The following is a 21,198-nucleotide window of genomic DNA, read 5'->3' as shown; positions in this document are numbered from 1 at the left end:
ATCGAATCTAACGAAAATTTTCGATGCATTTCACCAATCATCATTCGTTTATGTCGTGAATTCAATATTGTTATTTTCGTTGTTGTTAAGAGAAGCCAAACAATTTTTCATGTGTAAAATGAATGTAATCTTTATTGCCGAATATTATCACCGTGATGGTTGATTTTAACAAAATAACGATATTTCACTTTTTTTCTGATGTTGGAATCGACAACCATATATATATTATTGCAATGGATTGTGGATGAATATAAAATGTTGATTAATAATGGTTATGGTCTTCATTTACACGATACAAATAGATTGAACAACAATAGCGAGCGCCTTAACAACAATTAATAATTATATATATATTCAAAATGAATAAATTTCTATTTTCATTGACCACAATGGTGATGATCATTTTGGTGGTGAACGAAATGACACCAATTACTGAAGCCATTTTTTGTACAGAAGATTTCTGTAAAGGTGTAGAATGTCCATCATTAACACCACAAGATTGTCAGAATAAATCGGATGGCCGTTATCGTTTTGTACAAAATGGTGGTACTTGTGGCTGCTGTCCATTTTGTGTACGAGTTTTTGGTATGTAAAATTCAATTATTATATTTTACTTTCTAAAGCATTGATTGATTATCATTATTACAAATTTATTTATCATTTACTAATAAAAGCTAAAGGAGAAGATTGTAGCCAAACATTGATTCAACCACGAATGGCTGGTACTTCTTTACGTAGTGAATGTGAACAAGGCACACGTTGTGATGGAACAACACTTAAATGTGTATAAGAAAAAAAAATTCAATTTTTTGTTAAAATGAAAAAAAAATTATTTTAATTTATAAAATAATGATGACGATGAAAATTTTTATCATCAAACTGTTTGAATTAAAATAAAAATCATCAAACATGTTATTGTCTTTCGGGTAATTGTGACCAGATTTTGTCATCCAAATAATTCAACATCCAAACACCAATACCGGACATTTGATTTTCATCTATTAAAATCATTTTTTTAAAAATGGCAGGATAATCGCTCCAATATTGTTTAATTTGACCATAAATTGAATTATCCAGATATGTATAGATATCATGATTAGAATGTTCATCCCAAACTTGAATCCAACATTGTCCAATCATTGTTTTATAAACATTCCACGGTATACGATTGGCAATTTTAGAACTACAATTTGCACCACGATAATTATATGGTTGAATAATACAACGATAATTTTGATGATATTCAATACATAGATATTCATCAACATAGAAACCTAATGTTAGTATCATTCGATTAAGATCAACTCCAATATTTTTATATGCCATCAGACTACCAATAGTAATGTAAAGCGATTCAGGAGCACCAGCTAAACATTTAGGTTCATCAAATGATTGACTACGTTGATCAAAATCCATTGCAATCATCAAATCAACTGATTTAGAAATTGCAACATAATCATAGTTTTTTCCATCAACAGCTTTGCCTATTGTCATTACAATTAAAAGAGAGATTTATAATTATTATTAAATATTCATATATCTTTATCACTAACCTTTTTCATTTTTCGGACTAAACGGTGCATTAAATAAAACGATTGATCCAGGTAATTTTTCATGAAAATGTTTAGTGGTCAAACTAACAAAATCAGTAATTCGTTGACTAAATGTTGAATTAGGCTCAACAGGATCATCAATAAACAGATTGATACCATCGTAGAAATTATTTTGTGCTTCTTTTATTCGATTTTCGATCCATTCATGCATCTTATCAGAACTGGATAAATCATTCAGTGTAAAATTGCCTATATATTTTAGAATGAGCCAGTATTTACTTTATAGTGGTTAAAAAAAATATAATGATAATATAATACAAACCGAATGCCATAATTCGAATCTTGTTATGATGAGCCAAACACATTAATTTTGGTTGATGAAAATCAATTAGAGCAATCATTGTCAATTTGTTCCATTTGAATGTGGACCAAATATTTGAATCAGATTCCAAAACATAACCAATCGTTTGATTGGTCTTCCAATTGGTCATTATTCGGTTACAATCATTTTGATCATCGCATGGACATTTTGGTTGTTGATCGGCATCAACAATACATACGATTAAAGCGATTAACAATAATAATTTTTGCATTTTAATTTCCACATTTACACATGAATTGAAAATCAAACTGGTGTTAATTTATTGGATATAGATTTTTTTCTATAAATAAAATTTTCATTACAGACTTATTAATTAAGCTTCTAATTAACAATGTTATCACGTGCTTTGTAAATGATGATCATACAAATAAAAAAAAAATGAATGAAAAAACAAATCAAAAATCAATCAAAAACAATGATTATAATCAATTCGATTGGATCAAATTGAATTGAATTGAATTGAATTATAAATTTTAAAAATAATTTATATAACCATAACAACATTATCAAAAAAAATACCATAATAAATTAGAAATGTTTTTTGCGACAGGTGACACTGCTTGTCATATTTTAATTTTGTCAAAAAATTATATTACGCGGTATACAGAAAAATTATCATGCGCAACAAAATCTGTAGATGAAAAATTCAATAGAAATTGGCTGGCGCCAGACTGTCGGGACTATTGGATGAAAAGTCTCGTTCACACAGTGTATTAACAGTATTTCGTGTTTTATGTTTCTGAAGAAAAGAAATTTTTTTTTTTTGTCCTTAACGTTTCATCGGTCAATCCATTTTTTTTAATATTAAAACATTGAAACCAATCCAATTGAAAATTTATTTGCTTTTGTTTTTGCTTCAATAATTCATACTTGGCGATCTCAAAAAATGGAATTTTTACAAGAAATTTTTGATGAAGCCAAATTTTATGGTCTCGATGAATCTATTCGTCGATTGCAAAATTGGATTTTTCGATATGTCAATGATTATTACGAATTGATAGACTTTTTCGAATTGTATTCTCATTCCAATGATTGTCTGTACAATGATGATCAATTGATCTATTTTGGGATTAAATTCAATAATCCATATCTGGCTGCACGTGTTGTCGGTATGTCATCATTTGATATTGATCTTAAAAACAGGAAGTATATATTTTAATCTAATTAAAATGATTATTATTATATTAAATTAGGCCGAAATGGTCAAGTTATCCGTTTGATTCGACAAATTACCGGAACTGAAATCATTTCGCCACAATATCATCTAAATCAATGGATGACTAATAATACTCGTCGACCGCCACAATGTTCGCGGGAATCATTTTTGATCATTTCACGAAATTCATTTCGTATCAGATATTCTAGCATGTTGATCATTGCAACTGGCATGTATTTTCTGCAACGATTTCGAGATTTGATCACACCGAAAAATGGTGAAATTTCATGCCAATTGCCTGTACCATCTAAATTGGTGCCATTGATACTTCGAAAAAATGCAATCAAAATACTTCAAATTCAATGGGCATCAGATGTACGCATTGTATCACCTAAGCCATATTGTGTTCCTTGTGAATTCTATATTATCGGTGAACAGGTAAATGAATATATTATTGTATTTTATTTTTAAAATTTTTATAAATCCAATTTTTTAACAAATCTAGGTAAACGTTTCTATTGCTATGAGATTACTTGTTGAATATATCGATTCGATTCAACAAGCAAAATAGAATACACCGTAGTATTATTTTTTGTTTTTTTTTTTTGGAAAATATTTTTATGTTTCATTTTTTACTTTTTTTTGCTTTAATATACAAACAATTTTGTGAGAAATAATGTGAATCTTTTCTTATGACACATGTACTATTTTTTCAAAAGAATAAAAAAAATCTTTCTTAATTACCGTATTTTGTAGTATCCAAAGTTGTATCATTGACTTTGGATATTTAAGATGTAATGTTTTTGAATGTAACAAAAAAATTTTCTACTTATAATTTCTATTTATTTTTTTTTTTTGTTGTTGTTCTTGGTTTCAATATGTACACATGATGACCTTGTGATCAATTATTGGAAAAAAATTAGCTTAAAAAAAGTTGGCCTTTTTGAATTTTTTTTCTTCTTCTTTTTTCTTCTTCATTCAACGATTAGATTGTTGCAGCCACCACCATAATCAACCCAATCTGGGTTTTATTCGTGCTGGATGTATTTGCGTACATTTTTTGATTATAAGTATTATATGTCTTGTGGGTTTGTTCTTATTTTCACAGATTCAGCAGCCAACTCTCTCTCTCCCTATTTGGTACTCGATATTGATCATCATCATCATCATCATCATCATCGGTGACAATGATCCGGATTCACATTTTAAATCAATGTACTATCAACAAACGAACTGATTAATACCTAATTTGGTTTGAATATATAAAAAAAAAATCTGATTAATCAATCATAAAATAAAATTGATTTATGTTTGTAATTAATAATTTTCAAATTTTCCCCATTCATATAAAAAAAAAATATCGAAATCAATGATCGATGATAATTGATTAATTAATCAAACACTAACTCACTAAATCATTGAATTGTAGACGTATCGAATTACAATCATTTTTTTTTATTTATTCAATCGGCGGTTAGATCCAGATTCGAATTTTTACTAATATGGTCGTCATCGTGTTGGTCATGTGAACTTTTATTGATCATGGGCGCCAACCATCACCTCCTTCTTCTTGTTCTTGTGTGGATATTGATGAATAAAAAAAAATCCGTACATAACATCTAAAAAATTTATATATAAAAACTAATGGACTGGACGATTATTAACCAATCCAGTTCACATTTCAAATTTGATTTTGAAATACGAATACGATCTCAGGAAATTTTATCGTTAAATTCCGGAAATTCATCATCATTGGTATATCATTTTATTGGTATCGAATAGACATCGCGATCATCATGACATTCATTAAAGCTGAATTACAACCAGCCGATACTTGTGACCATCACCATAATAATGTTAATGGTCACAAGTCAAAAAATTTAACATCCACCTTTTCCAGTCAAAAAGCCAATCTTGAATCTGGACCAGAAATTTTCATCAAAACACCATTGATTGAAAGCGTTATTCTGAAAAAATATGCCGCCAATAGACCTGTTTATTTGAAAATGGAAAATTGTCAACCATCCGGTAGTTTCAAATTACGTGGTCTTTCAAATTTATGCCAATATGTAAGTGATGTTTGTCTTTGGAATGAATTAATTTCAATAATGGTAAATCCAATTTTATAGGCAAAAGCAAATGGATATGAACGATTCGTTTGTCCATCCGGTGGTAATGCTGGTATGGCAACAGCATATTCAGCTCGTAAACTTGGTATGCCATGTCATATTGTAGTCAACAAACAGACACCAGAAAGTACAAGAGAAACAATTGCAGCATTTGGTGCATCAGTTGAAATATATGGTAATTCAGTTAATGAATCGGTTGTACGAGCAAAACAATTAGCTGAAGAAGATCCAAAATTGTTCCTAGTTCATCCATTCGATCATAAAGCTATTTGGTAAGTGCTAATTGTACTATGAATCGAATATTTTATATCTAATCGATTCATTTTCATTAAGGGATGGACATTCAAGTATGATTGATGAAATAGCTGAAGAACTTGGTGAAGAACCATCAATTATTGTCACATGTTGTGGTGGTGGTGGATTAATCAACGGTTTAGTACGTGGCTGTAGACGTTATGGCTGGAAAACGGCCAAAATTCTATCCATGGAATCGATTGGTTGCCATTCATTCAATGTATCTCTCAAAAATAATGGTAAACGTTTACGATTGGAAAAAATGACATCAAGAGTAGTATGTTTATCGGTTGATGAAGTTTGCCAAGAAATTCTTGATGAATATCATAAAGCTGAACCACCAATTTTATCACGTTTAGTTGAAGATTGTGATGCTGCTGAAGCTTGTTTAAAATTTGCAGATGATCATCGTGTATTAGTTGGATTAGCATGTGGTACATGTTTAGCTGCATTATATAAAGGACTGGTTGAACGTATGATTACCGATACTGAAGATCCAAAAGATAAAGAATTGGATAAAGTTAAATTAGATTTAAATGGTAATCGAATCGATGAATATGACAATGGTGGTCCAATAGTGGTCATTGTTTGTGGTGGTGCAGAGATTTCCATGAGTCAAATGGATTTCTATCGCAAATTATGGAACATTGATGTTTGAATGACAAAAATCGCCAACAACAAATTGACCTCATAGTTCTTTTTTTTATTATTAATTAATTTTAACCATTATACATATCGAAATGAAATCATCATCAAATAAACAAAGAAAAAAAATTCTTCCATTTACAACAAACAAGAATAATTGGAAAATTTTATTTTCCAATAATTCGAATCATATTTTTGCCGAAATAGTTAAAATACGTCTAACTAGCATCATAATGTTATTGTGATTGAAAACGGTCGAAACGGTGGTTCCATTGAACATTCAGTCAATATGATGTGCTATTTTCATCGAAACGCAATGAAATCAACACAAAAACAAGCTTTTATGTTATTCAAATCTGATCTATCTAAATCATCTAAAGATCTTCTTCTTCAACTTCATCTGGAACGTGAAAAAGTATTGAAATTATTACAGGAATCAAATCGAAATCGAATACAGCGTATATTGGAAGAATTACATCAATCAATCATTAATTATGTTGCACTGTTTCGTGGATTCGCAATCTCACCATTACATGATTTGGGTGGTGTTTCAGAAAAATTTTTCTCACAATTTCATCCATCACCTTTACGTCGAATGTATGGATTCGAATGGACAGATTCGATTGGTGAAAAACAATTAATGATCATTGGCGATTCGTTTGTAGAATTGGCTTCAATACTTTTCAATTATGCTCTATGGCTAATGAAATGGTGTACATCATTCAATTCATCTTCGAAATCATCTTCAATGATTAGTTTGAATCCAAGTGCAAATCGTAGACAACAAACACCAATTTCATCACTTTTACAAGCAGCTGGATTGTTTCGTTTTATACGTGAGAATTTAGGTCGATATTTAATACAAAGTGAACAAGATACCATTTTCGGTACCGATTTAGATCCAGATGTTATTCGTGCTTATGAATTACAATGTAATGGTGAAGCAAGAGAATTTCTTTTTCTTTCAATGATGGGAAGTAAACAAAAACAAGTGAAGAAGGAAGCATCAAAATCATCAAAAATAACTAGTACTAAAAATGGAAGTAATCAAAAAAAATCTTCATCATCAGCATCATGGAAAACAAACGGCAATAAACGACAACGATCAATGATGGATATGATACGTTTAGCTCGTACAACACGTGATCAATTTCGGCAATCATCTGAATCGATTGCAACATCATTGGAACGTAGATTGAAAAAATGGCATTGCTATTTACTTATGAAAAAAATTCTATTCGAAGCCTGGGAATATCTGCTGTTACTACAGGAACGTAAACAACCACAACCGATAATCGATTTTGATTTCACACCAATGACCATGGATGATGAGAAAATTTTCTGGCATAAAATTGATGAATGTTTACGAAGTATCAATGTTTTAAGCATCAAATACAATAAATATGGACAAGAATTTGCCAAAAATGATCCAAAATCATGGACAAATCGTGTGATTGATGCGAAAAAATTTATTAAAAATCTTCAAAGTCATATGGATATTGTCCGTGAAGATATAAGGATTCGAACTTTAGCTTTAGTATCAAATAATCCAACAATGAACAAAACGATTAGTTCGACTAATTTATTGGATAAATTTATTAGACCAATTGTATTTCATTTACCCAAATTACATGACTATTGGACAGTAAATGTATGCCTTGAATTTGGTGTCGAAATATTCATTCCAAATTACGATCCATTTGCTGCAACAAATTTAAAAATTGCAAATGTCAACAATCTAGTGCCAATATGGTCACGACGTTTTACAGCATTAAAAAAGACGAACAAAGATTTGGAAAATTTCGATCAATCATTAGATGGACAATGTCCTGAATTTCGAAATTGTTGTCTAAAATTAAGAAACTTACGAAATGATTTACAGAAATTATTCCATGAACAAATTGATGTGACAAAGATTGAAAATTTTATCGATTTCAAATCAAAATTAATTGATCAATTCAATAGTTATTTATCATGGACGGCCGGTCTAATGGCCAACAATCAATCAAGACAATTGTTTGGATTTTGTTGGACAAGTTCCATTGATACAAATGTTCGTTGTATAGTATATGATATTGAATTTGAAATCTGTTCAACTATTTACATTTTAGCCATTTGGCAAATGAAATCTGTATGTGAATTATTGATGTCAACTGAAAACAGTAAAGATTCAAACAAGAAAGAAGATGTATGGAAAAATAGTGATTATGAATTTTTAATACAAACATTACGTGAATCGGCCGGTATGTTTCAATATATATTGGACAGAACAAAATCCAATAAATATTTTGGTGAAAATGATTGTGATTTTCTTGAACCGGTTCTACGATCATATCGAAATCATTGTTTAGCTGAAGCACAAGAACTATTATTTCGTTTATCAAATATAAGTTGGATACAATTGAAAATTACTATACGAATATTACAATTATATTGGGCAATCAGTGAAGATTTAAATGATTCAACTATAATGATCAATACTAATCGTCCAGAATGTACGGAAAAGATTTATTGGCGACATTATTGTCAGATGAAATCCTATCTATATAAATCATTGGGATATTTCTATTTAAGCGAAATGTTTCCTAAATCTGGTGAACGTACAGTAGCCGCTTTACAAAAATCTTTAGCATTATTGAGATATTTTCGTAAACAACTTGTTGAAAATCAAACTATTTATCCATGGATTATGGATGATAATCAATTTGATCGATTTTCGACAACACTGGATGAACGTTTTCAACAAATGTGTATACATTTTGTTTTGAATAATCATGAAAATTTTATGAAAAAATATGATATCAATTTGGATACGGTTGTAATTAATAGACAATTAGATTCGATGATTTTATTACAGCCAATTAAATTCTATCAACCAATAGCTGATGATTTTTGGTTAAAAGATACTACCATTCAACAAGCATTGATCGATTTGACGACATCATCATCATCATCATCATCATCAACATCAACGAAGAATGAAAATGTAGCTAATGTCAACAGTGGTGGAATATTGATTCGATCAAAACCGATTGCAATCATCAAACAAAGTAAGTGTGTGTGTGTGTGGTCCATAATTCATTGTTAAAATAATGATCATAAATTTATTTTTAGGTCCATCAACAACAATGAAATCTGCATTGCCGGAACTTAAAAACATTCCATCAAAAACTATGATAATCATTTCATCACCTGTGAATACGACAGCTATTAAAACGGCAGTGGCGATTGCACACGGTGGTGGTGGTGTTGGTGTTGGTGGTGTTGGCCAAATTATCAACAATGATAATAGTAGCAGTAGTAGTAGTAGTAATTATAAAAACAAAACTAATATGTAAAATCTATCGATATAAGATATATCGATTTTGATATAATTGATTTCGAGAAAACAAAAACAAATAAATAAAAAAAATATTGCTTATCTTTTTGCAAAAAAAAAAAAAAATCATCGATCATTCATTATTACCCTACAACAATATACAAATGTGATTTCAAATGAAATGATAATTCCACCAGGATTCAATAAAGATAATAATAATAATAATTGTCAAAAGAAGGAAAATCAACAAATTGTCAATAATGTGATGATGTTCATTTTTTGAAATTATTTTCTATATTGATCAATTTAAATCAGTAATATAACATAAACATTATAATTGGATTAAGATATGCAGATGATAAATAGAACAAAAAAAAATGTATGTGAAATCCTGAACGAAATTTATTTCTCTGGGAATTTGATTATTTTGTTCTCGTCACAACAACAACACTATAGGTCTTTTTTTTCCGTACCTGGTAACCAGAGAATCTAAATCTTGCAAACTTTGGATTATCGATTTTGTCAATCAATCGACATCTGATTCGATTAATGTTGATCAATGTTAATGTCACCAGGATTTAGGTATGATTATTGTTGATGACAGCAGCCACAAACTACTGGTATTACACTGGTTTTATTTATTGTCATTAAACATCATATAGATAGATGTGATTGATTCTTGTGTTTCTGATCGGACATTTTCAATTAATCATCAATACCAGTATTTTGAGCGAACAAAAAAAAATTTTTGTGTGCCAATAATCAAGATAACGAATAAACTTTGTTACTTTGTTTTTTTTTATAAATCAAAAAACGATGAATCGAAAAAAATTCGGTTCATTTTCACCAACACCAATTATAGTTGATCAAAATCCAACAATTATTCACAATGATGATGGTTCTATCAATTCTTTTGGTAGTGATTCCAATCATCGTCGTTATTCAACTCAACTTCAACCAATCAATGAAGAAAATGGTTCAAATAAATCATCACCAACAATACCATCTGGACAATATTTAAATCTTCAACAATCAATCAAAAGCGGTACTTCGAAAATGATCGGTAATGGCCGTTCAATTGTTGTTCCAAATTCAACCAATAATCTTGATCAGAATGGAAAAGGTTTTACGAATCCAGCATATGATAATTACGGTGATACAGATGAAAGTGACAGTTACGATGAAACAACTATCAATGAACTACAACAACAACAACAACAACGTCATCAACCCATGTATGCTAACAATAATGCAAAACGTATGGCACGACAAGTATCGTTCGATCCGGAAACACCAAATCATAAAAATCAATCGAAAATTAGCCAACCATTTTCAGATCGAACGAAAGTCAAAAAAACAAATTCAAATGATTCAATAAAATCGGGTTCAGATAAAGATGGAAACAATAATCAATCGAACAATAAACAAGAAACAAAAGAAAAACCGCCTGAATGGGATCGTTTCATAACGGAACCACCACCGGATGAAGATGAAACACAAAAAAGTGAATGGGTTGAAGTGGCTATTCGATGGTTAAAATTATTTGCATATTTCTTTACATTCATCATGGTATTATTATTGTCTGTCTGTTCGAAAACATTGATACTTTTGATGACATCGATGATAAACGTCAATCATACAGTCACTATTTGTAATAATGATGATCATTTTGAAATTGACCCACCATTGGATCATGATAAACCATATAATGTAGTTTATCATAGGGATTCAATCACAAGAATTGCTTGGGTATGGTCATTATATTTTGCTGCAATTTCACCATATTTTTTTGCATTTGGTCGAAGTGTTCGTATTACTTATTTTAAAAAGTTTAAATTTCCAAAAATTCAGACCATGTTAACGGTAAGTTTAATGGATGGCTCAATGAGGAGAGGTTATGATTTTTTTTCTTTACACCAGGTATTTGTCGCCGAAACTCTTCATTGTATTGGATTGTCAATATTTTTGTTTATATTGCTACCTGAAATGGATGTTATACGTGGTGCAATGATCATGAATAGTGTTTGTTTCCTTCCGAGTGTTATACGTTTGTTGGTGGATCCACCACCGCCACCAAAACAACTGGATTTACCTTTTAGTCTTGATATACGGCAATCATTTCAATCGACAGATGGATCAAGTATTTTTGAGGATTCATTTAGCGATGAATTTGAAGATTCAACTGGCCGAGCTAAATCAAAATTTGAACATTTAAAATTAGCCTATAATCGATGGTTAGCATGGATCAATTTTTCTTTACAAACATTGCTTATAATCTGCTGGACAGCAATCAGTGCTTATGATAATTATAAATATAATGAATGTGAACATTTTTATCTCATTCCGATTGCTATGATTCTGGGTAATGTGTATACAAAACGTTTTATATTCCAAATTCACAACTAATACAAATATATCCATATCCATAATATTTAGTTTCGTTTGAATGGTGGGAAAATTATGTTGTACCGGATGCAATGAAAAAATTTTCAATGTTTTTAAGCAATGCTAAAAATGATTTAACCAAAAGTCGATATTTTGTTTTCGCCGTAATTTCACCATGGAAAATTTTATTTATATTTGCATTGATGATAATGAATGAACATTATGGTAATGGTTCGGATACAACACGTATGATATTTAAAAATTTTACCGATTCTTTTCAATCGGATATTGTTTCGATTATTCGTGATAAAACAAATTTTGGTGGACATGTTATATTGGATACCGATCAACATGAACTACATGTTGATACAGCATTATGGCCCGTTTGGATTCTTGTGGCACATGTTTTCATAACATATTTAGCATATGCATTTGCCAAATTTACATGCAAAGTTTGTTTCCAATCAATCAGTTTTGCTGTTCCGCTTTGTCTTACTGTACCATGTACCGTATCCGTATTATGGGCATTGAATAGTATTGCACTTCAAGATAAATGTCAATTAGTATCGATATTTAAACCATTTCAATATATTTTCTTTAATGAAGAAGAAACACATGTATTCAAATTTAATTGGTACAATGCTATCGTTGCATTTATATGGATGATAAGTTTTATTAATCAAGTGTTGAATACTTTACATATCTGGAAAGAAACAAGTGAACGATTAGCATCAACAGAACAATTGTTTGTTAGTCCAATGTACAATACTGTAATGATTGATCAATCACTTTTAATGAATCGTCGATGTTTAAAATTAATATATGCACCAGAAGATGAAGATCGTGGTGAAGAATCAACAACAAACAAAGATGTTGAACAACAACAATCTAAGATCGATACAAAAGATCCATTGAAACCGCAAGTAAATCTAGAAAATAAATTGGATGGAGAATTACCTCGTACATCATATAATCCGATGTATGATTGGAATAATCATGTAGATGGTATGATGAATCAATCAAAATCATCAGAAAACAATATCGAAGATGATTGGACTAAGGATTGGCGCCGTGTTTGTGAGATTATGGGCGTTGAAGAAGATTCGATTGATGCCAAAACAGATCCAGCTGACGATGAAACGATTAGAATTTATATCTGTGCAACTATGTGGCATGAAGATGAAAATGAAATGTTTCAAATGTTGAAAGCTGTTATGCGTTTGGATTATGAACAAGGATTGCGACGAATAGCCAAAAAAGAATTTGGTGATGCCGTTAAGAAAACAATCTACGAGATGGAGGTGAACATTTTCTTCGATGATGCATTCGAACAAGGTAAAGGTGATGATGTAGATGATCGAGTCATCAATCGTTTTGTTGAACAATTAATCGATACGATCGGTGGATCTGCCAATCAAGTTTTTGGTAAGAATTTGGATCTTGAACCACCTACTATTGTGCCGACACCGTATGGTGGAAAGTTGATTTGGAAAATGCCAATGGGAACCAATCGATTGATAGCACATATAAAAGATAAGGATTTAATTCGTCACCGAAAACGTTGGAGCCAGTGCATGTACATGTATTATCTATTGGGTTATCGTTTGGCTGCTCGAAAAGATTTGGATATAAAACGAAGAAAAACCATAATGAACAATACTTTTGTTTTGGCTTTGGATGGTGATATTAATTTTCGACCAGCAGCTGTTGATCTGGTTGTTGATCTAATGAAAAAGAATGATAATCTTGGTGCAGCTTGTGGAAGAATTCATCCGATCGGATCAGGTCCAATTGTTTGGTATCAAAAATTCGAATATGCTATGGGCCATTGGTTGCAAAAAGCTACCGAACATGTAATCGGTTGTGTTCTATGTTCTCCTGGTTGTTTTTCATTATTTCGTGCTCGTGCATTGATGGATAAATCTATCATGAATAAATATACAACTAAACCAACACAAGCTCAACATTATGTCCAATATGATCAAGGTGAAGATCGATGGCTTTGTACTCTATTGTTACAACGTGGTTGGCGTATTGAATATTGTGCTGCTTCCGATTCATATACTCATGCACCGGAAGGTTTTGCTGAATTCTATACACAACGTCGTCGATGGGGTCCATCAACTATGGCCAATATTCTCGATCTACTAGGCGATTATAAACAAACGGTCAAAGCAAATGATAACATTTCATATTTGTATATTATATATCAGGCATTTTTGATGCTCGGTACGATAATATCACCTGGTACAATTTTCTTAATGGTTGTTTCAGCTATGAATACTGTAATGGGATTAACAACCGAAATGTCACTCATTTACAATATGATACCATTGTTATTATTTTTGTTTGTTTGTCTTCAATTCGAAGACAATAATATCAAGATTTCATTTGCAACGGTATTATCGGTGATCTATGCATTGTTAATGTTAGCTGTTTTGGTTGGCACTGGAATCGATATGTACACGAAAGGTTTTTTCTCGCCAAATTCACTTTTCTTCTCAGCTATGATGGGAAGTTTTATTGTGGCTGCTGTATTACATCCACAAGAATTTGCTTGCGTCATTCCTTTACCTATTTATATGCTATTCATACCGAGCATGTACATGTTGTTGACCATCTATTCTATAACCAATATGAATGTCGTTTCGTGGGGTACACGTGAAGTGAAATCAAAATTATCAGCAAAAGAATTGGCTAAACAAAAAGAAGAAGAAGAAGCCCGAGCAAAAGCTGCTGCTGCAGCTAAAAAGAAAGGCAATTTTTTGAATTTAGATACATTTGGATCCAGCAAGAATGGCCTATTCACATGTATGTGTTGTTCCGGTACGAATGAATCATCCGTCGATGAAACAATGGGTGTCGATATAAAAGATATAAAATTACATATGAAAGAAATGGCTAAATTGATCAGTAAAGAATCCAAATCAGATCATAATTCAGAAAGGGATGGTAATGATCAAAATACTAATGCGGAAAATGAAAATAAAAATAGTGAAGGCGAACAACATAACCAACAACAGCAACAAAAATCGGATAACAATGATAAACGACAAGGCGATGCGAATAAAAATTCATCTGGTGAACATATATGTAGACGATCGCCGCCAACAACTCGAATTGGAAGTTTTCAAAAACCTCGATGGGTACGAAGTAATTCTCGACTAAATTCATGGCCTATTCGAAATATACCTGGACGTGAGGAAGAATTTTGGAAGAAAATGATCGCTAAATATCTTTATCCATTGGATGAAGATCTAAAGGAAAAAGATCGTATCAGTTCAGAATTGGCCGATCTTCGTAATAAATTTGTTTTTGCTTTCTCATTTGTCAATATAATTTTCATTTTGTTTGTATTCATGTTACAAATCCATAAAGATGTATTCGGTATCGATGTACCAGTTGGAACGAATGGAACTACGGAAATTCGTAACGAAGATGAAGATCGTATTGAACATGTTAATAATATTGTTTACACTCGAATGGATCCAATCAATTTGACTTTGGTTATCTTTTTCGGTGCTATTCTGATCATTCAATGTATTGGTAAGTCAATCGATAATGTTTAATTTTTTTTTCATATGTCAATTATATTCATCAGGTATGTTTATACACCGTTTTGGAACTTTGGCACATCTATTGGCATATACGGAAATTCGAGAAAAGAAAAAACAAATTGATTATTCTTCATTGGTTGCACAATTAATCAGAGAAAAAAGCCGAAGAAATGGACGAAGAAGACGTCGAAGACATTATTTAAACAAAGTAAAGGATAGAATATCCGATTCTAATTTGACCACCGATGATGAGAAATATAAAACCGATGATGATGGTAAAGGTTCAATGAAATCAAGTGATACTGATGATGTCAAACCCAGTGAATATGGTAATGTTTTTGGTGAAGTGATGCAAAATCTTAAATCTGGTAAGTATATATTGTTTAATCAATCATATATATAGGATTTTAAAGTCTAATTTGATAATTGATTTTACATTGACTGATTAGATCAATCACGAATTGAAAAAATTCCAAAAATGATACGTAAAAATACTAAACATGCAATCAGAAAACATGAACAACATTTACAACAAATGCAAAATAAAATTCATCGTGATTCAATACATTCGGCAATATCGGCTTTTGGATTAGAACGAGATTCAAGCAATGCTAGCTCTTATGCCCATCATCGACGTTTGTTTCATACGAATTCAAATCAATCGGCTATGTCACAACAGACAGTCATTGAACAGCCATCACAATGGACAAATAATCGACCTATGACCACATTTTCTACCAATCAAACGAATGGAACAATGACAATGAATTCTCCTACTAATATACGTAATCGAACGGATACATTAACTAGTGATGAAGAAATCAGTCAACTATAAAAAAAAAGAAAGAAAATTTTCCGAAATTTTTTGTTTTTTGTTTTGTTTAATCATTATTTTCCCTATATTAGTTTGAATTTCTATAGAAAAATGAATAAATATTTTCCAAAAAAAAGTATCAACAAAATGAGATCGACCTTTTTCTGAATGTTTTCGGAAATGGATTTAAACAACGTATATATGTAAGATTTTTAGTTGACTAAGTGCAAACAAGGATTTTACATCAATTTGCAGCATCACATAACACACAAACACATTGACCATGAATACATTGGGACATATTTTTTTTTTTGGATGATAAATTTTTGTTTTTCTTTATTGGTGATAATTCATAATTCACTTATATTCAAAATTATGATATTTCGAAATTCATTTTCACACATATACCTGATATAATTATAATCAACGAATGACATTCATTGTAAGCAAAAGTTGTTGTATAATTTTTTTTTCCAGCCTAATCGACAATTTCCTTAATCCTTGGAGATCATTTAAAAATGAATGTTTTTTTGGTCGTTCGTAAATCCTTCAGCGACAAACAATTGAAACGTTATGAATTGAATCATTTATTGTTTTTTGTTTTGTTTTACAATTTTAAATCAATTTTTATTATTATTAATCATCATCATCATCATCATCATCATCATCATCATCATCATCACCATGAATGTCTAAAAGACATTTTTTTTGCCAAAAAAAAAATTATTTGTTAGTTATTTGGTTTACAATTATGAGATTATGCAAATTCATTTTGGTTTGATTGTTTTCAATATTTTTATCAATTATGTTTCAAATATTTGATCATTATGGTCACAAAAATGATGTTCACAATTTACAATGATTCAAAAATATCGAAAATATAAGTAATTGGTGATGGTCGAAGATTTTTAGCTTTCTTTTTAGGTATTTCTTCAAATAATTTCGAACATTTAACATCATCATCTTCATAACGATTACAGATTAAATTCATTGAATCAACAGTTGCTTTATGGATCAATTGTTCATAACCATCGATTGATTCTTGATCACAATCGGCAGTTTTTTTCCATGCATTACTATTACATTTGATCCAGGCATAATATTTACAGCAAACAATTGGTATACGTGATTTATTATTGGCAACTTTACGAGCCAAATTCATGCCTTCATTCATTACATCCCAACATTTTTTCGTTTCCGGTTTTGCAGCATTACCACATTTTGACCATCGAACGAATGCTTCCTATATTATCAAATGAAAATTTTTTAAACTTAAAATTTAAAAATTTAAATTTTAAAAAAAACTTACTCGTTTCTTTCCATTTTTAGCACAATATGGTTTATTCACACGATCAACATTGTAAACTTGGAGATTTAATAATGTTTGTGATGTACCGGTCAAACAACGTTCACCGAAATCTTTGGAGAAAACTTTATTATTGGCAATATCTCGACAATATTCTTTCAATTTAGCCTGTGTTTTAGGCAATTCCAAATATTCAAGACCAAAATGACCATATGCTTTAGCAAAACTTTCATCGAAAACATCGACGGAACAATTTTTAGCTTTAGTATATTGACCATTAACAACAGTGGCTGCACATATTAATGCCACAATAGCAAATCGAATCATTTTTTTTTTTGTTTGGTTGAATATTTTCTTTAATTGATCCGACTAAAAAAAAAGACGATGAAACGAAATAAATTCCAATACAACAACAACAACAACAAAAAAATTTGACGACTATGATAATGTTGATAAGCGAATGATGTCGAATGGTTCGATTGGTTTTTATATAAGAAAAAAAAAATTGCAGCTACGGACACACGATAAACAGAAAAATCAAATCGTCAAATCTGCACAAATGAAAATGTAGTTGTTGTCTTTACAAGTTTCGTACTGGATAAATTGTATATATAAATATGTGTGTGTGTGTGTCTCTAAATTGTACATAATTTGTTCTTTGTCGAACCTTGTCACCTGGTGGATATCGGCGTGGCAAATATTGTATCATTTGTATATGCGGTTAGTTTAAAATGTGTATATGTGTATGTGGTATGATTTTATCACCTCACCATCATCAATAACAACAACAACAACCATTTCCATTTCATTTGAAACTCTCACTATTCACATTTTTTTTTTTTTTTTTTTTTGAAAATACTTGATTTCGATTTTTTCTTATTTCTGAAAAAAACAACATTGCAAAAAAAACCTGTTGAATTTGATGATGATGATGATCTTTGGATAATAAATAAAAAAAAAATCAGGATCGTTGTGATCATATCATCATTTCAATCGTTGTAGCTGTATGGAATCACACATAAAATCTAGACAAACAACAAGTTTGCTGCAACAAGTTTTCTTATTTTCTTATTGGTATCAAATACAACATAAGCGTTTTTTTTGTGATTGTATCTGAACATTTGTCAAATGTTTTTTTTTGAAAAGTATTCAATGAAAATCACATAAGAAATGAAAAATAAGAGGAGATATTTCTGGCACTGTACTTTGATTTCATGATGATGATGATCACCTATATACTAGACTAGATACTAATGATGACGATGGCAAGCTACTAAAAATTCTGGCCTAGTTTTATCTGAACAATCATCGATTCGATTGAATTATTCTACAATCCATTTGTTTGGTTTATTTCTTGTTTGTCGATCCAATCGAATATCTCATAATTATTCATATAGCAATTAGCCATATAGCTGTTTATTTTTTGGTTAAAATTTAGGTTGACCTTTGTAATAGCATAATGTAAACCGGGTTTGAGCAGATATGAACACAATGCCTAATCAATTGAATTTGTAGATATGGGAAATTTCGAAATTCGATATCATCGGGCAAAAAAAAAAAGATTGATTGTTTGAAAAACAATAAACAAAATCCATAAAAAAAACGATTAAAATGAGTGAAGAAAAAATCATTTGAAATGAATGGAATCGTTCAATGCAATGAAACTTAACTTAAATAGGATGGATGGTCATAGAGGTACATTATTCGAAATTGTAGTCGAAGGATAGATAGATGGATTTTTTTTTTGTTTTGTTTACATTCGATCGTTATCGACAACTTGATAAAAAAAAACGTTCACAATTTGTAAATGATTTTTCGATTGAAGAAAAACAAATTCAAATTCGTTTTTATTTGTCCATGGAATATTTATTGTTGCGATTTTTTTTTTTTTTTGCTCACCGATCAATTCACATCTTTATTCGAATTTTGTTTAGAAATTTAAATTTATTTTATTTTATCCATCAATCAATCAATTTATCATTTGACATTGAAAGATAAATAGTATTTGTCAGGTGAAATGAACATTTACAGGTAAAATGAAATTATTTTGAAGTAGGTTTCGTTTTTTTTCCGTGAAATCCAAATGGTTACTGAATATGTATGACCATCATCATCTTCACTGAATTACGGTGTGTGTGTGTGTGTGTGTTCAAATTGACATTGAGCGTTTTAACATTAAAATTTATTATCACAGGAAAAATTACGAGAATCATATTTAGGTTGAGAAGAATTATTCGTTTTTTTATTCTCTTTTTTTTATATAAAAGAGAATAATTGATATTGATTTCGAAGCTGATCAATCATTGGTTTCCATTCAGGATCATTATACAGTTCTCGTATTGTTTGATTCAATTCAGAATTGGTTTCATTCGAACGAAATTCATTCAATGTCGTTATTACCATTTGATCTAGTACTTTATCATCATCAGATTTTTGCATTTTGTCTGGATGTGATTGCTCACTTTGATTGCCATTGCCATTACTATCTACAAATTTTGATTGATTTTTCAATTTCATCAATTTTATCTCCGATGATGATGCAGAAGATTTTGGATCTAATGATAAACTTTTTGTCAAAATTTTTTCTGATTTTTTAGCATTACTTGTTCGTGAAGGTGACCTCAACAATGGTGAAGACAATGGCGATGTTTTGATCACCGTGTTTGATTGTGCACCACAACTAAATTGACGATCAAACCATTTAGCCATGGATTTTGTATCAACATTTTTTGCAATCGATTCATAATCTTTAATATAGGTTGAAATTGTTTTCATATCACTTGTTGAAGTTTTTATCGTTGTCATCGGTTCTTTTGGCTTTACTTGTTTTGACCATTGATCAATTGCGGCCAATTGTAGTACCAAACGATCTTTATGTTCATTTAATTCACGACGTTTCTGATCGATGTGTTGACATTGTTCATGATATTGTCTGGTGGCCTTTTCATAATCACTACGTAGTTTTCGCATTTTTTCATTGATCTTATCAAGTTCACGAGCTAGCCGAAATGTTTGACAACGGCTAGCTAATGGTCGTATGATCCATAGGATTAATGATGATATAAAGAAATAGGTGAACTGTAATAAGGTCAATGTCCATATAAATGGTTTCAATATGAAATAATAGGTCGTAGATGATTCCGATGGCGATGGATTTGAATTCATTTTTTTCAACAATTGTAATATATTATGTTCATATATATCACAGAATCGTATTTTCAATCACAATCATCAGACAAGCGACGAATGATAAAGATTTGTTTGTCACCCATTTCATGCATATGTTACCGGCATTCGAAATTTATTCTTGGCAAATGGTTTGTCGGCCGTCAAAGAAAAGTTGTTGTCATGCATGAATATTTTATAAATATAAACATCCTAAATTAGAATTCATCAGTTAAGTGAACAAATATGATGAAAGAATTTTACCTTTACTTTGTTATTTACAACAACAACAACAACAACAACAAAAACAAGAAAAAAAAATTGGCGAATTTCAAGGATCATTTTTTATGTTGAAAAAAATTCTTTGAATACATTCAACTTATTTTGTAACGCCATCTGTTGATCTATTCAATGAATTTCCCCTTTTGACTTTCATTGGACTATTTTTTCATTCATTTTTGATACTGGAATTACTGGACCTAGTTTCTATAAA

At 30.5% G+C, this 21,198-nt stretch overlaps 7 protein-coding genes across 9 annotated transcripts; 5 read left to right on the top strand and 2 right to left on the bottom strand.

Moving 5' to 3' along the window:
- Positions 1–265: 265 nt before the first annotated feature.
- Positions 266–915, top strand: LOC124497106 (uncharacterized). The gene is made up of 2 exons (XM_047060715.2): positions 266–585; positions 675–915. The coding sequence occupies exons 1-2, from the start codon at positions 360–362 to the stop codon at positions 788–790; spliced, it is 342 nt and encodes a 113-aa protein (XP_046916671.1). The 5' UTR covers positions 266–359; the 3' UTR covers positions 791–915.
- LOC124497079 (di-N-acetylchitobiase) lies at positions 674–2,218 on the bottom strand. The gene is made up of 3 exons (XM_047060683.2): positions 1,876–2,218; positions 1,554–1,802; positions 674–1,484 (listed from the first exon to the last, which is right to left on the bottom strand). Exons 1-3 carry the CDS (start codon positions 2,144–2,146, stop codon positions 913–915), a joined length of 1,092 nt encoding a protein of 363 aa, XP_046916639.2. The 5' UTR covers positions 2,147–2,218; the 3' UTR covers positions 674–912.
- Positions 2,219–2,654: 436 nt separating this feature from the next.
- LOC124497108 (uncharacterized) lies at positions 2,655–3,932 on the top strand. Its single transcript, XM_075732775.1, has 3 exons — positions 2,655–3,044; positions 3,129–3,529; positions 3,597–3,932. The coding sequence occupies exons 1-3, from the start codon at positions 2,822–2,824 to the stop codon at positions 3,660–3,662; spliced, it is 690 nt and encodes a 229-aa protein (XP_075588890.1). The 5' UTR covers positions 2,655–2,821; the 3' UTR covers positions 3,663–3,932.
- A 665-nt stretch (positions 3,933–4,597) lies between these two features.
- Positions 4,598–8,128, top strand: LOC124497073 (L-serine dehydratase/L-threonine deaminase-like). Its single transcript, XM_047060676.2, has 3 exons — positions 4,598–5,160; positions 5,221–5,492; positions 5,554–8,128. Exons 1-3 carry the CDS (start codon positions 4,888–4,890, stop codon positions 6,170–6,172), a joined length of 1,164 nt encoding a protein of 387 aa, XP_046916632.1. The 5' UTR covers positions 4,598–4,887; the 3' UTR covers positions 6,173–8,128.
- LOC124497037 (uncharacterized) lies at positions 6,117–9,604 on the top strand. The gene is made up of 2 exons (XM_047060625.2): positions 6,117–9,209; positions 9,274–9,604. The coding sequence occupies exons 1-2, from the start codon at positions 6,449–6,451 to the stop codon at positions 9,495–9,497; spliced, it is 2,985 nt and encodes a 994-aa protein (XP_046916581.2). The 5' UTR covers positions 6,117–6,448; the 3' UTR covers positions 9,498–9,604.
- Positions 9,605–9,659: 55 nt separating this feature from the next.
- Positions 9,660–16,372, top strand: LOC124497033 (chitin synthase chs-2). 3 transcript variants are annotated; one of them, XM_075732906.1, is made up of 7 exons: positions 9,660–9,857; positions 9,935–10,060; positions 10,145–11,341; positions 11,399–11,840; positions 11,915–15,409; positions 15,465–15,788; positions 15,870–16,372. In XM_075732906.1, exons 3-7 carry the CDS (start codon positions 10,295–10,297, stop codon positions 16,253–16,255), a joined length of 5,694 nt encoding a protein of 1,897 aa, XP_075589021.1. In that variant the 5' UTR covers positions 9,660–9,857; positions 9,935–10,060; positions 10,145–10,294; the 3' UTR covers positions 16,256–16,372. The 3 variants fall into 3 exon arrangements, with proteins under 3 accessions (XP_075589021.1, XP_046916576.2, XP_075589020.1); XM_047060620.2 differs by lacking the exon at positions 9,660–9,857 and having other exon boundaries at positions 10,141–11,341; XM_075732905.1 differs by lacking the exon at positions 9,660–9,857 and having other exon boundaries at positions 9,993–10,060; positions 10,141–11,840.
- A 448-nt stretch (positions 16,373–16,820) lies between these two features.
- Positions 16,821–18,140, bottom strand: LOC124497095 (uncharacterized). Its single transcript, XM_047060704.2, has 2 exons — positions 17,544–18,140; positions 16,821–17,477 (listed from the first exon to the last, which is right to left on the bottom strand). The coding sequence occupies exons 1-2, from the start codon at positions 17,865–17,867 to the stop codon at positions 17,088–17,090; spliced, it is 714 nt and encodes a 237-aa protein (XP_046916660.2). The 5' UTR covers positions 17,868–18,140; the 3' UTR covers positions 16,821–17,087.
- Between the last annotated feature and the right edge of the window lie 3,058 nt (positions 18,141–21,198).

The sequence above is a fragment of the Dermatophagoides farinae genome, chromosome 7 (assembly GCF_024713945.1).
Source record: "Dermatophagoides farinae isolate YC_2012a chromosome 7, ASM2471394v1, whole genome shotgun sequence".
In the NCBI taxonomy this organism is placed as follows: domain Eukaryota; kingdom Metazoa; phylum Arthropoda; class Arachnida; order Sarcoptiformes; family Pyroglyphidae; genus Dermatophagoides; species Dermatophagoides farinae.
This window is presented reverse-complemented; position numbering and strand designations above follow the sequence as displayed.

Excerpts from the sequence above, each read along its gene's own strand:
- LOC124497095 (XM_047060704.2), bottom strand. The coding sequence starts at position 17,867 with ATGATTCGATTTGCTATTGTGGCATTAATATGTGCAGCCACTGTTGTT. Across the intron at positions 17,478-17,543 it reads CTAAAAATGGAAAGAAACGA|GAAGCATTCGTTCGATGGTC; the intron begins GTAAGTTTTTTT and ends TTGATAATATAG.
- LOC124497033 (XM_075732905.1), top strand. The coding sequence starts at position 10,295 with ATGAATCGAAAAAAATTCGGTTCATTTTCACCAACACCAATTATAGTT. Across the intron at positions 15,410-15,464 it reads TCTGATCATTCAATGTATTG|GTATGTTTATACACCGTTTT; the intron begins GTAAGTCAATCG and ends TATATTCATCAG. Across the intron at positions 15,789-15,869 it reads GATGCAAAATCTTAAATCTG|ATCAATCACGAATTGAAAAA; the intron begins GTAAGTATATAT and ends TTGACTGATTAG.
- LOC124497073 (XM_047060676.2), top strand. The coding sequence starts at position 4,888 with ATGACATTCATTAAAGCTGAATTACAACCAGCCGATACTTGTGACCAT. Across the intron at positions 5,161-5,220 it reads TTTCAAATTTATGCCAATAT|GCAAAAGCAAATGGATATGA; the intron begins GTAAGTGATGTT and ends CCAATTTTATAG. Across the intron at positions 5,493-5,553 it reads TTCGATCATAAAGCTATTTG|GGATGGACATTCAAGTATGA; the intron begins GTAAGTGCTAAT and ends ATTTTCATTAAG.
- LOC124497037 (XM_047060625.2), top strand. The coding sequence starts at position 6,449 with ATGATGTGCTATTTTCATCGAAACGCAATGAAATCAACACAAAAACAA. Across the intron at positions 9,210-9,273 it reads GATTGCAATCATCAAACAAA|GTCCATCAACAACAATGAAA; the intron begins GTAAGTGTGTGT and ends ATTTATTTTTAG.
- LOC124497079 (XM_047060683.2), bottom strand. The coding sequence starts at position 2,146 with ATGCAAAAATTATTATTGTTAATCGCTTTAATCGTATGTATTGTTGAT. Across the intron at positions 1,803-1,875 it reads GATTCGAATTATGGCATTCG|GCAATTTTACACTGAATGAT; the intron begins GTTTGTATTATA and ends TAAAATATATAG. Across the intron at positions 1,485-1,553 it reads TAGTCCGAAAAATGAAAAAG|GCAAAGCTGTTGATGGAAAA; the intron begins GTTAGTGATAAA and ends TAATGACAATAG.
- LOC124497108 (XM_075732775.1), top strand. The coding sequence starts at position 2,822 with ATGGAATTTTTACAAGAAATTTTTGATGAAGCCAAATTTTATGGTCTC. Across the intron at positions 3,045-3,128 it reads TCTGGCTGCACGTGTTGTCG|GCCGAAATGGTCAAGTTATC; the intron begins GTATGTCATCAT and ends ATATTAAATTAG. Across the intron at positions 3,530-3,596 it reads TCTATATTATCGGTGAACAG|GTAAACGTTTCTATTGCTAT; the intron begins GTAAATGAATAT and ends TAACAAATCTAG.
- LOC124497106 (XM_047060715.2), top strand. The coding sequence starts at position 360 with ATGAATAAATTTCTATTTTCATTGACCACAATGGTGATGATCATTTTG. Across the intron at positions 586-674 it reads ATTTTGTGTACGAGTTTTTG|CTAAAGGAGAAGATTGTAGC; the intron begins GTATGTAAAATT and ends TACTAATAAAAG.